The 14230-nt window shown below is 40.9% G+C and overlaps 3 protein-coding genes across 7 annotated transcripts; 1 reads left to right on the forward strand and 2 right to left on the reverse strand.

Annotated features, from left to right (window-relative positions):
• Positions 1–184: 184 nt before the first annotated feature.
• On the reverse strand, positions 185–3294 carry dnase1l1l (deoxyribonuclease I-like 1-like). 4 transcript variants are annotated; one of them, XM_088359244.1, is made up of 9 exons: positions 3153–3294; positions 2939–3013; positions 2782–2870; positions 2610–2696; positions 2412–2533; positions 1077–1189; positions 821–978; positions 625–721; positions 185–342 (listed from the first exon to the last, which is right to left on the reverse strand). In XM_088359244.1, exons 1-9 carry the CDS (start codon positions 3291–3293, stop codon positions 262–264), a joined length of 963 nt encoding a protein of 320 aa, XP_088215370.1. In that variant the 5' UTR covers position 3294; the 3' UTR covers positions 185–261. The 4 variants fall into 4 exon arrangements, with proteins under 4 accessions (XP_088215370.1, XP_088215398.1, XP_088215390.1 ...); XM_088359272.1 differs by having other exon boundaries at positions 2939–2990; positions 3153–3234; XM_088359264.1 differs by lacking the exon at positions 2939–3013.
• A 380-nt stretch (positions 3295–3674) lies between these two features.
• traf3ip3 (TRAF3 interacting protein 3) lies at positions 3675–10241 on the reverse strand. 2 transcript variants are annotated; one of them, XM_088368234.1, is made up of 14 exons: positions 10051–10241; positions 8817–9203; positions 8281–8371; positions 8136–8184; positions 7619–7646; positions 7503–7532; positions 7181–7276; positions 6752–6823; positions 5985–6143; positions 5517–5654; positions 5304–5439; positions 5059–5192; positions 4497–4613; positions 3675–4035 (listed from the first exon to the last, which is right to left on the reverse strand). In XM_088368234.1, the coding sequence occupies exons 2-14, from the start codon at positions 9177–9179 to the stop codon at positions 3808–3810; spliced, it is 1641 nt and encodes a 546-aa protein (XP_088224360.1). In that variant the 5' UTR covers positions 9180–9203; positions 10051–10241; the 3' UTR covers positions 3675–3807. The 2 variants fall into 2 exon arrangements, with proteins under 2 accessions (XP_088224360.1, XP_088224356.1); XM_088368230.1 differs by having other exon boundaries at positions 10055–10240.
• A 477-nt stretch (positions 10242–10718) lies between these two features.
• Positions 10719–14172, forward strand: atp5pb (ATP synthase peripheral stalk-membrane subunit b). The gene is made up of 7 exons (XM_088368236.1): positions 10719–10881; positions 11892–11928; positions 12039–12184; positions 12439–12602; positions 12895–13020; positions 13583–13762; positions 13915–14172. Exons 1-7 carry the CDS (start codon positions 10854–10856, stop codon positions 13990–13992), a joined length of 759 nt encoding a protein of 252 aa, XP_088224362.1. The 5' UTR covers positions 10719–10853; the 3' UTR covers positions 13993–14172.
• Positions 14173–14230: the final 58 nt, after the last annotated feature.

Raw genomic sequence — 14230 nt, forward strand, 5'->3', positions numbered from 1 at the left:
AAATACAGGACCTAACCAGATGTATGACAAGAATACATTTTTTACTCATTTTTTCCACACAAAAAAACCCCAACTCACTCAAAAGTTTTAATGTTCAGATACTGTTTGTTGAATGCTGAATTGAGGGCAGAGGCGCAAAAGTCACACCATTAAGCAATAACCAATAATATACAGTCAATGCTGGTATCGAGGCACATTTTGAATAATGTTTTTAATTAATAGGTAAAAATAAAGTGCGGGTGATTCCAAGTACATCTCAGTCTACAGCTCACTGCGCAGTAGGTAATGGTGCTTTGGCTTCAGGTCGACCTCGACAGGGAAATGGTCACTCACCCCTAGGGCCTAAAGTTTAAGCACAAAGAGCTGTTGAAACATTTCATAAACAGGCACCTCTAAGTAATTCAAATATCATAGAAAAGTTCCATTACAGGTTGTTTATCATTCATTCAAATACCGCATTCAACATGACATATCTCGTTCAAAATTTAAATCGTTCAGATCATTCAAGTCACCTTGGGAATGACCCAAATATTTCCACTGACCAAAAATTCAACACAATACCCACAAAAGAAATCCCTCAATACATAAAGTTGCTGTTGTGAAACATGTTTGAAACACATTTACCTCCTCCTCTGTCAGATGGAAAGCCTCTTTAAAATTGAACGGCTGAGCAGAGCCAGGCACTATGGTGGAAATAATGTCACGTCCATGGACGATGATCCTGAATTGGGGATTAAAAGAGATCCAAATCAAATCCTAAATCATCTTGCCATTGCTGGCCAGTACTTGACTAAGACAGTGTGTGCCACCAATTTCCCACCTGTCGTACGCACAGTGCGTCTTCTCCCGGACCGTCGTGTCCTGCTCGTCTCCGATCAGCCACCGAAATTTTGGGTCACTTCTCAGGCGAACAGCTCGCCAGCCCTTGATGGTGACATAGCCGCAGGCGGCGTTCAGGTCGCCCAAGATCATCACATTCTGGCTCGGTGGAAAGTTTCACATCATTACCTAAGTACATGAACTGCCAGGCAAGTAGGATGTAGATTTGGGAATAATAATAATAAAAAAAAAAGCACCTCCGTTTTCCACTCTCTGTAGATTTCCTTGAACACATTATACAACTCATCCATCTCCTTCATGGCACTTTTGGGACTTGTGTGCTGGCCAATGAAGACGAGATCCTTCGTGACTAAAACATAAATACTGTGATTGCCATCATGTGACGATGATTCGCTATTAGTTATTGAACAAAATAATAAAGCATGTTTATTGGAGGCTGTAACAAATCAATTACTGAATATCTAATGTAAGGTCATAAATTCCTTAAATTAACAGCATTAGTTATAACGAAAGCAGCCACCAACTTTATTGTGAATTGATTAATTTCAAATGATAGTTACTTGTATTCCTAATGATATATAAAATATATAAAATAAAATATTCTTTTAGTGGTTGAATTCCATTCTTGTTTGATTAACTCTGAGTCCAATTTGGGTATAAAAATACGAATTTAGTTTGAAATAACTCATTCCTGTTCAAAATACAGAGAGCTCCCTGAAATTAAAACAGAAGCATGGAATCACTTCATGTTAACAGACCGTTTTGTATTTGCTAAGTACTGTACACTGCTTTGTCTATAAGTGATGTAAAACATTCTACCAACTGTATATATGGTATAATGCATGTTTTTTTATTACTCTGGGTCTGACTGCCAGCTTTCTTTTTCAGTCCATCTCCACAATCTCATTCCACTTCCTTGGCCCGCCACAGTGAAGAAAGACAGCACCCCCCAAAAAACAAGGTAAATGAAATCATCATCATCACTTCATTACATTAGTCCTTGCTGTATATTACAGTGGTGCCTTTAAAACGTTCCAGATAACCCCGCCACCACGAACAAGGGAATATTTTCGTTCTAAAAAAAAAAGTAATAATAGCACATCTAAATGTAATGTAATTGGCAGTTTGTGGAGCATGATTAATTCAATGCAGCACTTTCTGGTGTAGTTTGGCCACTAAGAGGCGGTGTAGTACATTCCTACTGACAAATGATTCATTTCATAACTACTGTAAGTCAGTAAACTGCTGCTAATATTACTCACAGAGGATGTGTGAGTGTTGTAAAGTCTGGTTCAAATATCTGTTCCTTAATGAGTTATTACGCAACAACAAAGATAGTACTACTAATTAGCCTGGAGGGGGTGGGATTATTTACTTTCTGCCAAACTGCTGCTTGATTTAAAATAAGATTTTTATCGCATGGCAAAGCAAAAAAATCCCAGAAAAAGCCATTAGTTGGGTCACCCGTATCTCAAGGCACCACTGTAGCAGTGTTTTTATTTCTAGGCTTCTTCCATTTAAAACTCATGTTGTGCATTGTAGTGGAGGACTGTGTCGTGTCTGAATCTTACGAGTGGTCGGGGAGTGAAAGCGAACGATGAAAGGCTCTCTGGAGAAGACGTTTGTGTCATTAGTGCCCTGCGCCTCTAATTTAGCATACTGATACTGCTCCTTCACTTTCAGCACATTGTTTCTGTGGAGATGATGAGGGGGGGGGGGGGTCAAACGGTGTCATCAGATTGACCTTTTACCCTGCCAACTGTTTTTACCTGTAAATGTAGACGTACTGTTCCTTGTAGGTTTTCCTTCCCAGCCTCTCACTTTCTACGTAGGAATACTCGTTGGATTCGTCAAATCTGTGGGAAGTCAGCAGTGTGTAATTCTGCATGAATTTCGTTAGAAACTGCTTGTCTTCTTTAAAAGTCTTTCAGTCTGACAAACCTGTTAAGATCTTTCACCAAAGTTTGTATTGCTCGTCCTTTTGAGTCACGGACTTCCTGAATGAGACTCAAGTCGCATCGGGAAAGAATCTTGGGAAGAAAACAATCAGACAAAAATCATCTGTGCAGTTTTGTGACAATGTTGCTCGGATGTGTACCTTCAGTAGAATCCCCACAACCTTCTTATTGTTGGCCTTAGATTCTCCAAAGCTTTGAACATTAAAAGCGCAGATCTTCAGGGAAAAAGCCACATTGAACATACACAGCCACACCGCACAGAGCAGACTCGCAGTCCTCATCTCGATTATTGCCCCGTAGATGAAAGAAAATTTTGCGTGATGCCCTCCTCACTGGCCCAGTGCATCCTCTTACCTCCACTTTGAGCAAAGTCCAGCCAGGGTGGGATACGTGACACGGAACATGCAGGTAAAGTGCACATTTGTGTGCTGGATGTGCTGTGTCAGTGCCAGATGATAATAGAGCTTTATCTGGAACCGTTAAAAGCCCCTCCATACAATCAACAATGACCACAAACACAATTCACCTTTGAGTGTGTTGTCTCTTTAAAAAAAAAAAAAAAAAAAATTCGGTTTGAGTGCAATTAGACAATAGATTCTGTGTTTCACGGGAGCTGCTGTCCACACTTGACGAGAGCAATCTAAATAATTTCTGAGCTGGAATATTGTAGTACATGTCTGGCAGGGAAAAAGTGGTAAACTGATCCGATCACACAATTTAAAATAGATGATCATTATGGTTATTAATATTATCATAGTCATCATTTTAGTAGGATGATGATCATCATTATTTTATATACATATTTAACAGTAATAATAAAACAGGAATAGTAGTAGAGATGGCAGTAATCTATTAAAGCAAAAAGTAAGAGATTGCTTTTATTGTAAAAAATATATTTTTATTATCACACACATTTGCATTTCTTGACAATATCAACAACTAACACAAAAACCTTTAAATGTTAGACATTTGAAAAGTGAAGGATGATGTTCCTCCAACTGTGACATGGTCACACTGGCCTAAAACAGCCTGAATTTTTGGGGGAGACCATTTGCAAGAAATAATTCTCTATTCGTTTCCCAATGTCAAAATAGAATTCTTCTAGTTTCTCCCCGAAAAGTGGACGCCACGGTTGCAATATGGCAAATCCGGTCACAACCCACAGCAGCAGGAGCAGCAGCAGCAACAGCAGCAGAACGAGGAGCAAGCACGGACTCCATCGGGCTACGCGCCACATCTGCACAAAGAGGCAAGAAATGCTTCCGCTCTCAGCAGGTATTCTGGATACACATGGGGAAAATTATTTACAAACTTTTCAAGAGATACCATTATTTTCACCCAGGCCTGTCTTGTGTTTTTTTTCCATAAAAATAATTATTTCAAACCACAATTCAATTTGGTTTTTGTAGTTAATTTTCATTATATTTTTATTCATTATTACATTTGTCAGATTCAAGCTATTTCTGTGACCACCATTGGAGTTTTCTTTTCGAGAGGCAGGGTAAACCTTGGATTGGATGGTAGCCAAATAATAGCAAGGCACATAAACAAGCAGGCATTCAAACCCTTTTGAGTGATAAAAACTACAGGCCATAATACCCAGGCCACGGTTCATTGTTTAAGTCAAGTCAAATTTATTTAAATAGCCCTTAATCTCACACACACACAGAGAACAACACACACGCACACAGAGCTTACGGCTTTTTTGTGGTGGTGGCCAAGTTGCCCAAGTTCTTCCCTGCACTGCGACAGTCGATCCTGACTTGACAGAAATTCTTGTTCCATGGTATGCAGCTCAGTCTGCAGGGCCTCGCACTGTGCAATCATTCGCATTGACAAACAATTTAGAGTCTTTGAAATATCTAATATTCTGCACATCATGTATCATCTTTAACCCTTGAAATGAATGGAAATGCTATGAATGTGTCACCCCCCCCCCCAAAAAAAACAAAAATGGTTGTAATGTATCAGTGGTGTCCAAACAAGCGAAAGGTACATTATTATTACTATTGCTCAAAGAGTTATAAGATTGCCAATAGGACTGACACTATACATATTCCTATCTGTGGCATTTCCCATTAAGTATTAGCATTAAGCTAGTAGACGTTAATATTTTAAAAATCAAACATGGCCCTTCAGCGCCAACCTTTGCCCACCCCCGTCATGTCATCCTCCATGAAGTCGCCTGACAACTAACGAACACACAAGGCTCTTAGACATCTAGCACTGATTCAAAAGAACCTGTCCTTGTCCTAGTCACCTCCTTCTCTTTGAGGCGGAGTTCCTCTTGAGTGTAATGAAGCTTCTCCTCGACGTCGCAGTCCCCTTTTGGAGATGTCTCTCTTTCTTCTGGTGCGCTCTGAATGCTCACGTCCCGTCTCTCGACGCAGTCATCTAAAACCAGAGCAATAATACAGAACAATAATCGTATGAATACATTTGCCACTTCTGTCTGTTTCCCTCTGAGCAGATTAAACGCATGTGTGTTTTGGCGGGGGGGCTTACCACTTAAATTTTGCTTTTGGTTCTTCATAAATTGTTGATATTCCTCCTGGAGACTTTTATGGAACAGCAGCTCATTCTTCTGTTGTCTCAGTGACACCAGCTCTTCAGTCAATGTGGCTTCTCTGGCCCTGGACAGCTGCGAGCACAACCGCACTTGACAGTTAAAATGTCGGACCACTCATACAGCAGATACGAAGGCATCTGTGTGCCAACCTCGAGCTGTACTTCCTGCTCTCGTGTTCGTTCACTGCTGACTTCCAGCTCCCGCCGAAGTTTTTGACTTGTGAGAGTCAGCTCCTCGTAAAGGTTCTGCAGCCTCAGGATGTCCGATTTTGCAGCAATCAGCGCTTCCTGATGACACATTGGTTTGGAAAAACTGGGTGCTATTCGTACCACCAAGTGGCCCACCACACATGTCTTTGGAATGTGGGAGGAAAACCGGAGAACCCAGAGGAGATCCACACAGGGAGAACATGCAAACTCCACACAGGAAGACAAGAGCCACAATTGAAGCCTGAACCCCTGAACTCTGAGGCAAATGTGCTAACTGTACCGCCTGAATTGGAAACTATTAGAATATAATTGACTCGCTAAAATCTGTAACTAATCCGATGCAAAATATAAACTCCATTTTCATTCCTTCTTTACCCTCCCACGTGAAAAAGACGTAAATATACGTACCTGGGATTGAATGTCTGGATTCTTCAAAGTCATAAGTGTGACAATTTTGCTGAGTTCCTCCTCTTTCCCCTGGGTGACCTTCTCAATCGCTTCTTCAAACGTTATGTTCTGCTTCTTCATTTCGAGCGCCAGTTTATTTGACACCTCCTTGGGAAACCTCTGCAACGATACACATGCTTTGTCAAATCCACTGATGCGCTGAAAGTGTGTGTGTGTGTGTGTGTGTGCGTGCGCGCGTGTGAGTGTGTGTGTGTGCAATTTTCTGATTTAAATCGTAACAAAATAATTCACCATTACTTTTTGTATTATTTATAATAAACTCAATTGACCAAAAGATGTTAGATGCTTACATTACTATTTAATTATTTACAGTATGTAGATCATTTATTTATTGACATAAATTACTAACAACACAAATTATATATTTTAATTAACCAAATTTAAGGAAAAAAAGAGGCTACATTATTCCAACAAATATTTTCAGACTCTTGATAATAAGTGCTTGGACAGGGATCTGTACTAGTATATTAGCTTCTTAATCTTTTCTTCATTTTATTGAATGCTTGGCTGGATAATTGTGTTCATTGTTCAAATGTTACCTACCTGTTACCCGTTGGCAACAGTTTGGATTGAGAAATTCAGTTTTCGAAGTTGACCAAATCAAATTTGACCGATATAGTAATATAATAGATTGTGGTCAACTTAGTTACCATTGTCAATAGCTCAAAAATGTTCTGGAGCTTTATTTTTTATTTTTATGAAATTACCTCAAGGCAAGCTTGCAGCTGTGTCTCCAGAAGCTTAATCTTGTTTCTCAGCACATCCTCATTGCTGTGAGCCTGTGGGTTTAGAAAGGAAACGACTAGCTGTAATGCTGCAGCTTGAAATGAAATGGGTCATGTGGAAGGATGACATTTCATGACCAAATACATACTTCCATTTCAATCAATGGATAGTCAAAGTTAAGGCAAGTCAGAGTACATTTAAATGGACTGCTATCTGATTCAGTTGATCTACATTTTTTTTTTAATCAAACAAAGCCACCCAAAAGCTGCCCTACCCCCCACCCCCCCTGCGTAAAATTAACAACTTGCGCTCATCGGTAGAGACAAGAGTTGAGGCAGGAAACCACAGAGCTAGTCGGCCTTCCTGAGGTGACAGGCATTCCTCCGCTGCGTAGGAATGGTCGCACTTACCTTCCGTAATGTGCTCAAGGTCTTCTGCAGCTGTGTGCAACACTGCTGCAGCATTTCCACTTTCTTCTTGATGGCCATCTCCCTCAACAGGCCCTCCTTGATAGAGGAACGGTGTCAGACGAGGTTAGAGTCGTGAAGCCATCTTGATAGTGTCATGAAATACAGCGGATGCAAAAAGTCTACACACCCCTATTCAAATACTTGCTTTTTGTAGTCTCATAAAAACATGAGTAACTTTGTTAGTTTAAGTCCTAAACATGTTTAAGTCCTTCTATTTACACCTTTAACAACAAAATATAGTGGGGGTGAAAACTGAGCTCACCTCCATGTAGTTCTGTAACTGCAGAATATCCTGGAAAATATAAATTATGATGTATACATTTGTTATGATGTATTACTGTATCGGTAAAAATAGGAAAATATTGTTTGTAAACTCACAGATTCTTCGATGGTCACAAGACCTGACCTGCATATGTGGAAAAACAAATATTTTTTAATTTTTTGGGGGATGGATGGATGGATGGATGGATAGATGGATGGATGGATGGATGGATGGATGGATGGATGGATGGATGGATGGATGGATGGATGGATGGATGGATGGATGGATGGATGGATGGATGGATGAAACTTCCCTCCATCCATGCCTTTTCTTTTTGACATTTTTTTTCTACTAAAAACAAACCAAAAATTGTCACTTGTTTTTCCACTGAGTTTGTTTACTCTAAAGTCACATTCGATCTCAGGAGGTTTTACGAGATTTCCCTTCCGACATGCAGTAGTGGGGTCTCTCATAGTTTGAATAGCAAGAATGGCAAAAAAAAAAAACTGACGATATGAAATAAAATCATTTAGACCATACAGACCTCCAAGGCTAAAATAAAACTGTAAATACTTTTTGTTATTTCATTGCACTGTAAGTTTTGTAGAGCGGAATCAAAGGGATGACACTCACTCTGTCTGGACACAGGATTCTCTCATCCTTTTGTGGGAAGTGTGTGCATCTTGGTGAACGATAAAAAAAAAATCATATTTAATCAGAAAACAACACTGCAGATACTTCCATACAAACAGTACTGTAGAATGACTCATCCACCCACCATTGTTGACACGGTCCATTTCATGTGCGCTCTTTTTCACTTTGATCACTTCTGTGGAGGCTTCTTCGTGCACCATCATCTTCATTATCATCTGGGGAAGCAAGAAGAGGATGTGAGTGCCTTCCTTTCACTTCACATCATTACATTGGGTGATATTTATCAATATATTGATACAAGACATCATAGTGTCACATTTGAAAACACATATCTGTACTTTCTACAATATACATGTTTGTCAAACAAGGCTGATTACTTTTTTCGTGGATGCCAACACGAGTCTAAAGGTACTTCAGTAGAAAAACAGAGACAATCTACATGGAGGATCGATTTTGAAACTTATGACATGTAGTTTCAATGGGTTAAACATAATAATATTTTGGTTGTTTTTGACCATTTCAGATTTCGTCCTTTTTTCCTATTAAGTACAGGAGTTTACTCCCTATTTGTACTTCAACCAGCATCATTCATTTTGACACGACTTGTCGTTAAGGACTTTTGGTACTTGTCATGTCAAGTGATGAAAGGTAAACACTCACGCGGTCGTCCGTGTCCGGGCGCCCACCGTCACTGAGGCTGCTCTGTAGGCTAATCCAATCTGACGTGTTCCACGGGGAGGAAAAGGATGAAGAATAGCAGGTGGAGATGCTCGAGAACCAAGAGTTTCTTCGGGTGATGGGCAACAGAGGCAGCGATCTCCTCTTCATGAACTCCACTTGTCTCTTATTCTTCAGTGTGAGTTTAAGCAGCGCTGTGTCGTAGTCTCTCGTTGGAATCCGGCATGACGTCACGTTCGTGCGTCTTCGTAGCTGCTCATGTTTCTCTGCTCTGATCTCCTCTTTGCGATCAAAGTCTCTCACGGGGGATGATACTTTGAGTCCGCGGAGATAAAGCACGTCCATAACCCGGGTCAGCAAACCCACTGCCTACACGCACACACACAAACATTCGTTACGCTTACACATCACGAGGAGACTTTTTTTTCCTCTCTCTTTTTTAATGTTTAATCTATATCATTGGAATCCATCTTAATGTCCATATTCAAATATTCTCACCTTCCTCACGTGTTAAGACAGTACGACGCACACCTACTTTATAACAGTATCATACAAATAATGTTTTTTCCCCCAGTCTTATATGCACGCAATTAACCCTTATTGTAGTACACTACAGCGCTGCACTAGTTACACTACGAGGCCCAACCTTTATGCATGTGTATTTTGCTTGTAGCAACTTGGATCAAAATGCTCAGGAGTAACAAGTAGTTCCTCCTATAGTATGACAAAGTTTCTGTACCAGCGTGTAGAAAAATCATACGTAATGCATAGTACAAATGCACAAATGTAGTATGTTTGTAACACAAAAGTAGCACACTGACAAAGTAACACAAAATATTGCTATATAGTTCCATAAAAAATAATATCAGGTTTTTGAAATATTTCAGGGGGGATGCACTTTATGTTACCAAGGCTCTAAGAAATTAGCATCTGTTTGGGTCTGTGTTTGTGTTTATTCAATATGGCTACTGAATACGTAAAGTAACCCACAAGCACTGTACATGTGTATATTGTAAATGCAGCGCCACAAAACTATTTTATTTAGCGTAAATACACCAAATTATAACAATAGATAGTGCAACTAGTGAGGATATTTGTGGTGTGGTAAACACTGTGCGCTGAATGACACTAGTTGTTGTGTAAAGAATGGTGAAATGTGCAAGAAAGTGCACAGTTTAAGAAAAGTTATCTCAGGATGCAGCAATTAGAAGCCTACCTACCACGCCATCTCATCCAGACTGGAAAACACTTCATGCAGCTATTCAGAAATCATCCTTTCCCTACCCCCCAAGTCTTTAAATTGAGGTTCAGGCTGTCTCGTCCTTCTCACATAACTCTTTCTACTGAGCAGAATTTTTCAGGAAGTGAAGAGGACCACCACGTCATATGTTCCTCTATCTCAACAGCCACTCATACCAAACTGATGCATTACCAGGGTGGCCCCAAAGATTAGCTACAGATAGACCAACCCCAGTATTTGAGGGAGGGGGACTTTCATTAGTTTTCTTTTGCTGCAAAACTAAGCATTCTTTTCTGTCCACCACCTCACTCCAGTCATGCTTTCATAACTTTTGTTTTTACTTTTTTCATGACACTGATCCAAAGCTTCAGATTCAAATACTATGCACAACTTACTGCATATGTTTTTGGATCCTGTGTTCGCATTTTAAGCTCTGAAAGCTTTTTGTTGTTATTTTAAGTTGCAAGAAAAGTTAAAGACAAAACAGGTAAACAACAAATGTAAGACCTTGCATATTTCTGAGGTCAAATCTGGGGGACTGGTTTAACATTTTGTAATGATGTGTTTTTGGACCTTACAAACTTGTCAATGTCAAACATCTTGCAAATAGCACCATCTAGCGGTAATTGTATGTAGGTGTAGGTTGTATTTGATATCGCGAGATGTCGGTGGGAGTTCTCGTTTTGTCCGCCATTGTTGCTGCTCTTTGCAGAAGGGCACGAAGAGACCGAAACACGGTGCCCGGTGTCGCGGACAACTAGGCTCTCCATTCATCCAGCATGCTGTCCAGGCTTGTTATCGTTTCAGGTATGAACTCGTGGAGAATTTCAAGGTCACGCAGAATGGCTGCGTTCTGCGACGAAGGATAAGTGCAAATTGTGGGAAAAGCTGAAGGGTAAATTGAAGGCCGCGAGTTGAATGAGTTGACAAGCTAGTACCAGCTAACGACCCATGCCAGGATGACTTATAAATACGTGTAACGCTAAGCGTACATATTCGGGACATAGTTATTTGACAAACTGTCGGCGGTGTTTATTTTTGCTTTGCTTTTCAGCAGACGACACAATAGGTTGCGTGATAGCGCAATGCTTCACCGCAAATGTCACCTTTCTTGACAGCTAGTATGGGGTCTGCCTCCTTTACTTGGTCTGTTTACCCATATTAATTCTCACCAGTATCTTCTTTATGCTCTCCTCGGACATTTATGTGCGTTTATCATTTTTAAGTATTCGGCCATGAGTTTGGTTAAAGTATACCTCGTGGCACACACGGCACTTTGTAGTAAATGTTCATATCTTTCACAGTTGTATCTCCTTAGAAAAGGACTTGCAATCTGTAGAATTTAATGAAAATTGAATTGTCGAAGTATTAACTCAACCTCTACACTTATGGGCTGACCGATCGATCGGGGAGCCAGCCACCAATTATAGTGAATGAAATATGTTCTTTTGGTCACTTTCAACTGTAAAGATGAGTTACAGACAGAACATTTCACTGCTTGACAATACTTTGTCCTTTAGTATTTAACTTGACACCGCAGACTGTAAAATCCCCCACTTTTATTGTCCCCTGATTTTTTGTGCGGTGGGTTTTTGAACGTTATTGTCTTATGTTGTAATAGAAAAATCGAGGGGTAGAAAAAATATATCTTAAAGCTGTTTGTTATTGAGAGTACATGTTTGCCTCAAAGGTTCAAATGGCAAATTTGTGGAGGGCACACAAGTAAACTGTATCATCAGAAAGGTTTTGGTGTCATTTTGTAGTGGCTTACCTGGTGAAGACATAGAGTAACTAATGTTTTGTTGTCTTGTTTGTAGCTAATGCCCTGAAAGGCAGCAGCCCCCTCGGAGCTGGGTATGTGTGTAAAACGGCAGCAACAACAGCAAAACTTAACAGATAATTTTACATTATTTTTACCCCTTTTCTTACGCTTATTCTGTTTTTTTGTTTGCTTCTCCATGTAGCCTGGTCCAGGCATCTCGCTCCCTGCATTCATCATCCCAGAGTCTGGCCCCGGTTCCCCCTCTGCCAGAGAAGGGAGGCAAAGTCCGTCATGGCATCATCCCAGAGGAGCTTTTCCAGCTCTTGTACCCAAAAACTGGAGTGACGGGTCAGTTGTCTTCAAATGGAAGCATTACAGTGGACCCCTGCTCATTGCGGGGGGTAGTGACTTGTCCAACCCACAAATGGCACAAATATTCGTATAATTGCCGCACATTGAATTGCAGAAAAAAAAGACACACTGGTGGAAAATTTACAAAAATGCTGATAAACCTCCAATATACAAAAAAAGGGTTTTAATCTCCACTAGATATTTCTACGGCAGGTTCCTATCTGGCATTGAAAGTATCGCCTGTCTTCTAGGACCCTACATGCTGGGCACCGGCCTCATTGTCTACCTGCTCTCCAAGGAACTCTACGTCATCAATCATGAAACATTTGCAGCTGCTTCCATTGGCGCCGTCATCATCTACGGCGTCAAGAAATTCGGCCCGTCTGTTGCGGCTTTCGCCGACAAACTCAACGAGGTCAGTGGACATCTTGGATTGGAGCTCCTCATGCAAATGTGGAGGGAATCCTGCTTTAAGTAAAACTGCAAGATTTCAGCATCTTTGTACATGATTCGTAAAAAGTCCCGAAATTTTAGTAGGATCATAAAACTGCACTTTAACCTTTGCTGGTGAAGTAAACTAGAATGTTTCTAAACTTTTCAATGCTTTTCAGTACTTTATGTTGAACTTTTGGTTCATTGAGAAAATTTCACCTGAAAGTCCAGATTATTTGTTGGTAATCTCGGTCTCTGATATCTTTTAATTCTAGGACAAAGTGGCCAAAGCTCAGGAGGTGAAGGATTTAGCTATGTCCAGCCTGACCCAGGCCATCGAGGAGGAGAAGAAGGAACAGTGGCGAGTCGAGGGCCGAGGGATGCTCTTCGACACTAAGAGGGTAAATTAACAATTGTTGTCCATGTGGGCTTTAATTGAACTTCGGGCACAGAAGAGGGTGTTTCCCAGTATGCTGTGGAAACAAATCTAACCTCAGATCAAGCATCCATTTCCTACAGTGCTTTGAGCCTAGCTCACCTGACCTTGGACTGGTTGCCAGCCAATCAACAGATTCTTGCAGACAGCCATTCACACACGTTCATAAATGTAACTAATTTAGCCTTCCATGGACCTACCTCAATATGTGATAAGCAGTTTAGGGTGTACTCTGCTACACAAGTCAGCAGGGTTAAGTTCCTGCCCGCAACATTCCTGTTTGGATAATGGATCGTGACCCTCCGGTTTGGATGTAGGATAGATTGATGGATGGTTTGTGACCTGGCCTTCATTGAGACTTTTTGTCAACCTCTGCAGAAGTGAAGTGAATGGAATTGAACACATTAAAGAATTTTGCAACTGCACTAAAATAATAATGTCTTTTAGTCGTGCTTGACTATAAGATTCTTCTTAGCTTGGGTCGTCTAATCAACGCTTGTGTAGTTACAGTGTTGCTTTCTGATCAGAACAATGTAGCCATGCTGTTGGAGACCAACTACAGAGAGCGGCTACACATGGTGACCAATGAGGTGAAGAAGCGCCTGGACTTCCAGGTCGCCCTGCAGGCTCTCCAGCGTCGCATGGCTCAGGAGCACATGGTCAACTGGGTGGAGAAGAACGTCGTCAGCAGCATCACGCCTCAGCAGGTAGGCTTGCCTCCCATCTGGATTTTGCCAACTTTGTCATAATAAACATGTAACGTTTCCCATTTAGTGTTGATGGTAGTGATTCATCTTCCTTCCCTCCATAAAAATCTGCCGAGTGCCATGCTGAACTATGCTTGTTGGTTGTGTTTCAGGAGAAGGAGAGCATCGCCAAGTGCATCACAGACCTGAAGGCTCTGGCTAAGGCCACTCAGGCCAAAGCTGTCGTCTAAACTTTCAGGTCTCCTGCGCGACTTGATCCTCCAACTCATTGTTCCAAGACGAGACGGGCATATTTTTTTCTTTTACAGAATAAACTAATTGCCCCTTATAGTCGATCTCTGTCACTCTTATGGGTGTGTACAGTATTTCCACATCAGCTGATAGTCAAATAAATGCTTGTCTTTACGCAACCTCAGTGGTCTGATTGTTGCTTTTTTGGTTACTTTCTTTTTGCCCTGTTCAAAGCCC

This window comes from Syngnathus floridae, chromosome 2 (assembly GCF_059516105.1).
Source record: "Syngnathus floridae isolate MCC-2025c chromosome 2, RoL_Sflo_1.0, whole genome shotgun sequence".
In the NCBI taxonomy this organism is placed as follows: Eukaryota; Metazoa; Chordata; class Actinopteri; order Syngnathiformes; family Syngnathidae; genus Syngnathus; species Syngnathus floridae.

Bases quoted from the DNA above. Each gene is read 5' to 3' on its own strand.
- dnase1l1l (XM_088359244.1), bottom strand. From the start codon at position 3,293: ATGGAGGGGCTTTTAACGGTTCCAGATAAAGCTCTATTATCATCTGGC. The intron at 2,534-2,609 runs GTAAAAACAGTT...TCATCTCCACAG, and splicing joins CAGTACGTCTACATTTACAG to AAACAATGTGCTGAAAGTGA. The intron at 1,190-2,411 runs GTAAGATTCAGA...TTTATGTTTTAG, and splicing joins CTTTCACTCCCCGACCACTC to TCACGAAGGATCTCGTCTTC.
- traf3ip3 (XM_088368234.1), bottom strand. From the start codon at position 9,179: ATGGACGTGCTTTATCTCCGCGGACTCAAAGTATCATCCCCCGTGAGA. The intron at 7,647-8,135 runs GTGAGTGTCATC...CCACATATGCAG, and splicing joins GAATCCTGTGTCCAGACAGA to GTCAGGTCTTGTGACCATCG. The intron at 4,614-5,058 runs GTGACTAGGACA...ATGATTGCACAG, and splicing joins TCCGCCTCAAAGAGAAGGAG to TGCGAGGCCCTGCAGACTGA.
- atp5pb (XM_088368236.1), top strand. From the start codon at position 10,854: ATGCTGTCCAGGCTTGTTATCGTTTCAG. The intron at 12,603-12,894 runs GTCAGTGGACAT...TTTTAATTCTAG, and splicing joins TCGCCGACAAACTCAACGAG to GACAAAGTGGCCAAAGCTCA. The intron at 13,763-13,914 runs GTAGGCTTGCCT...GTTGTGTTTCAG, and splicing joins GCAGCATCACGCCTCAGCAG to GAGAAGGAGAGCATCGCCAA.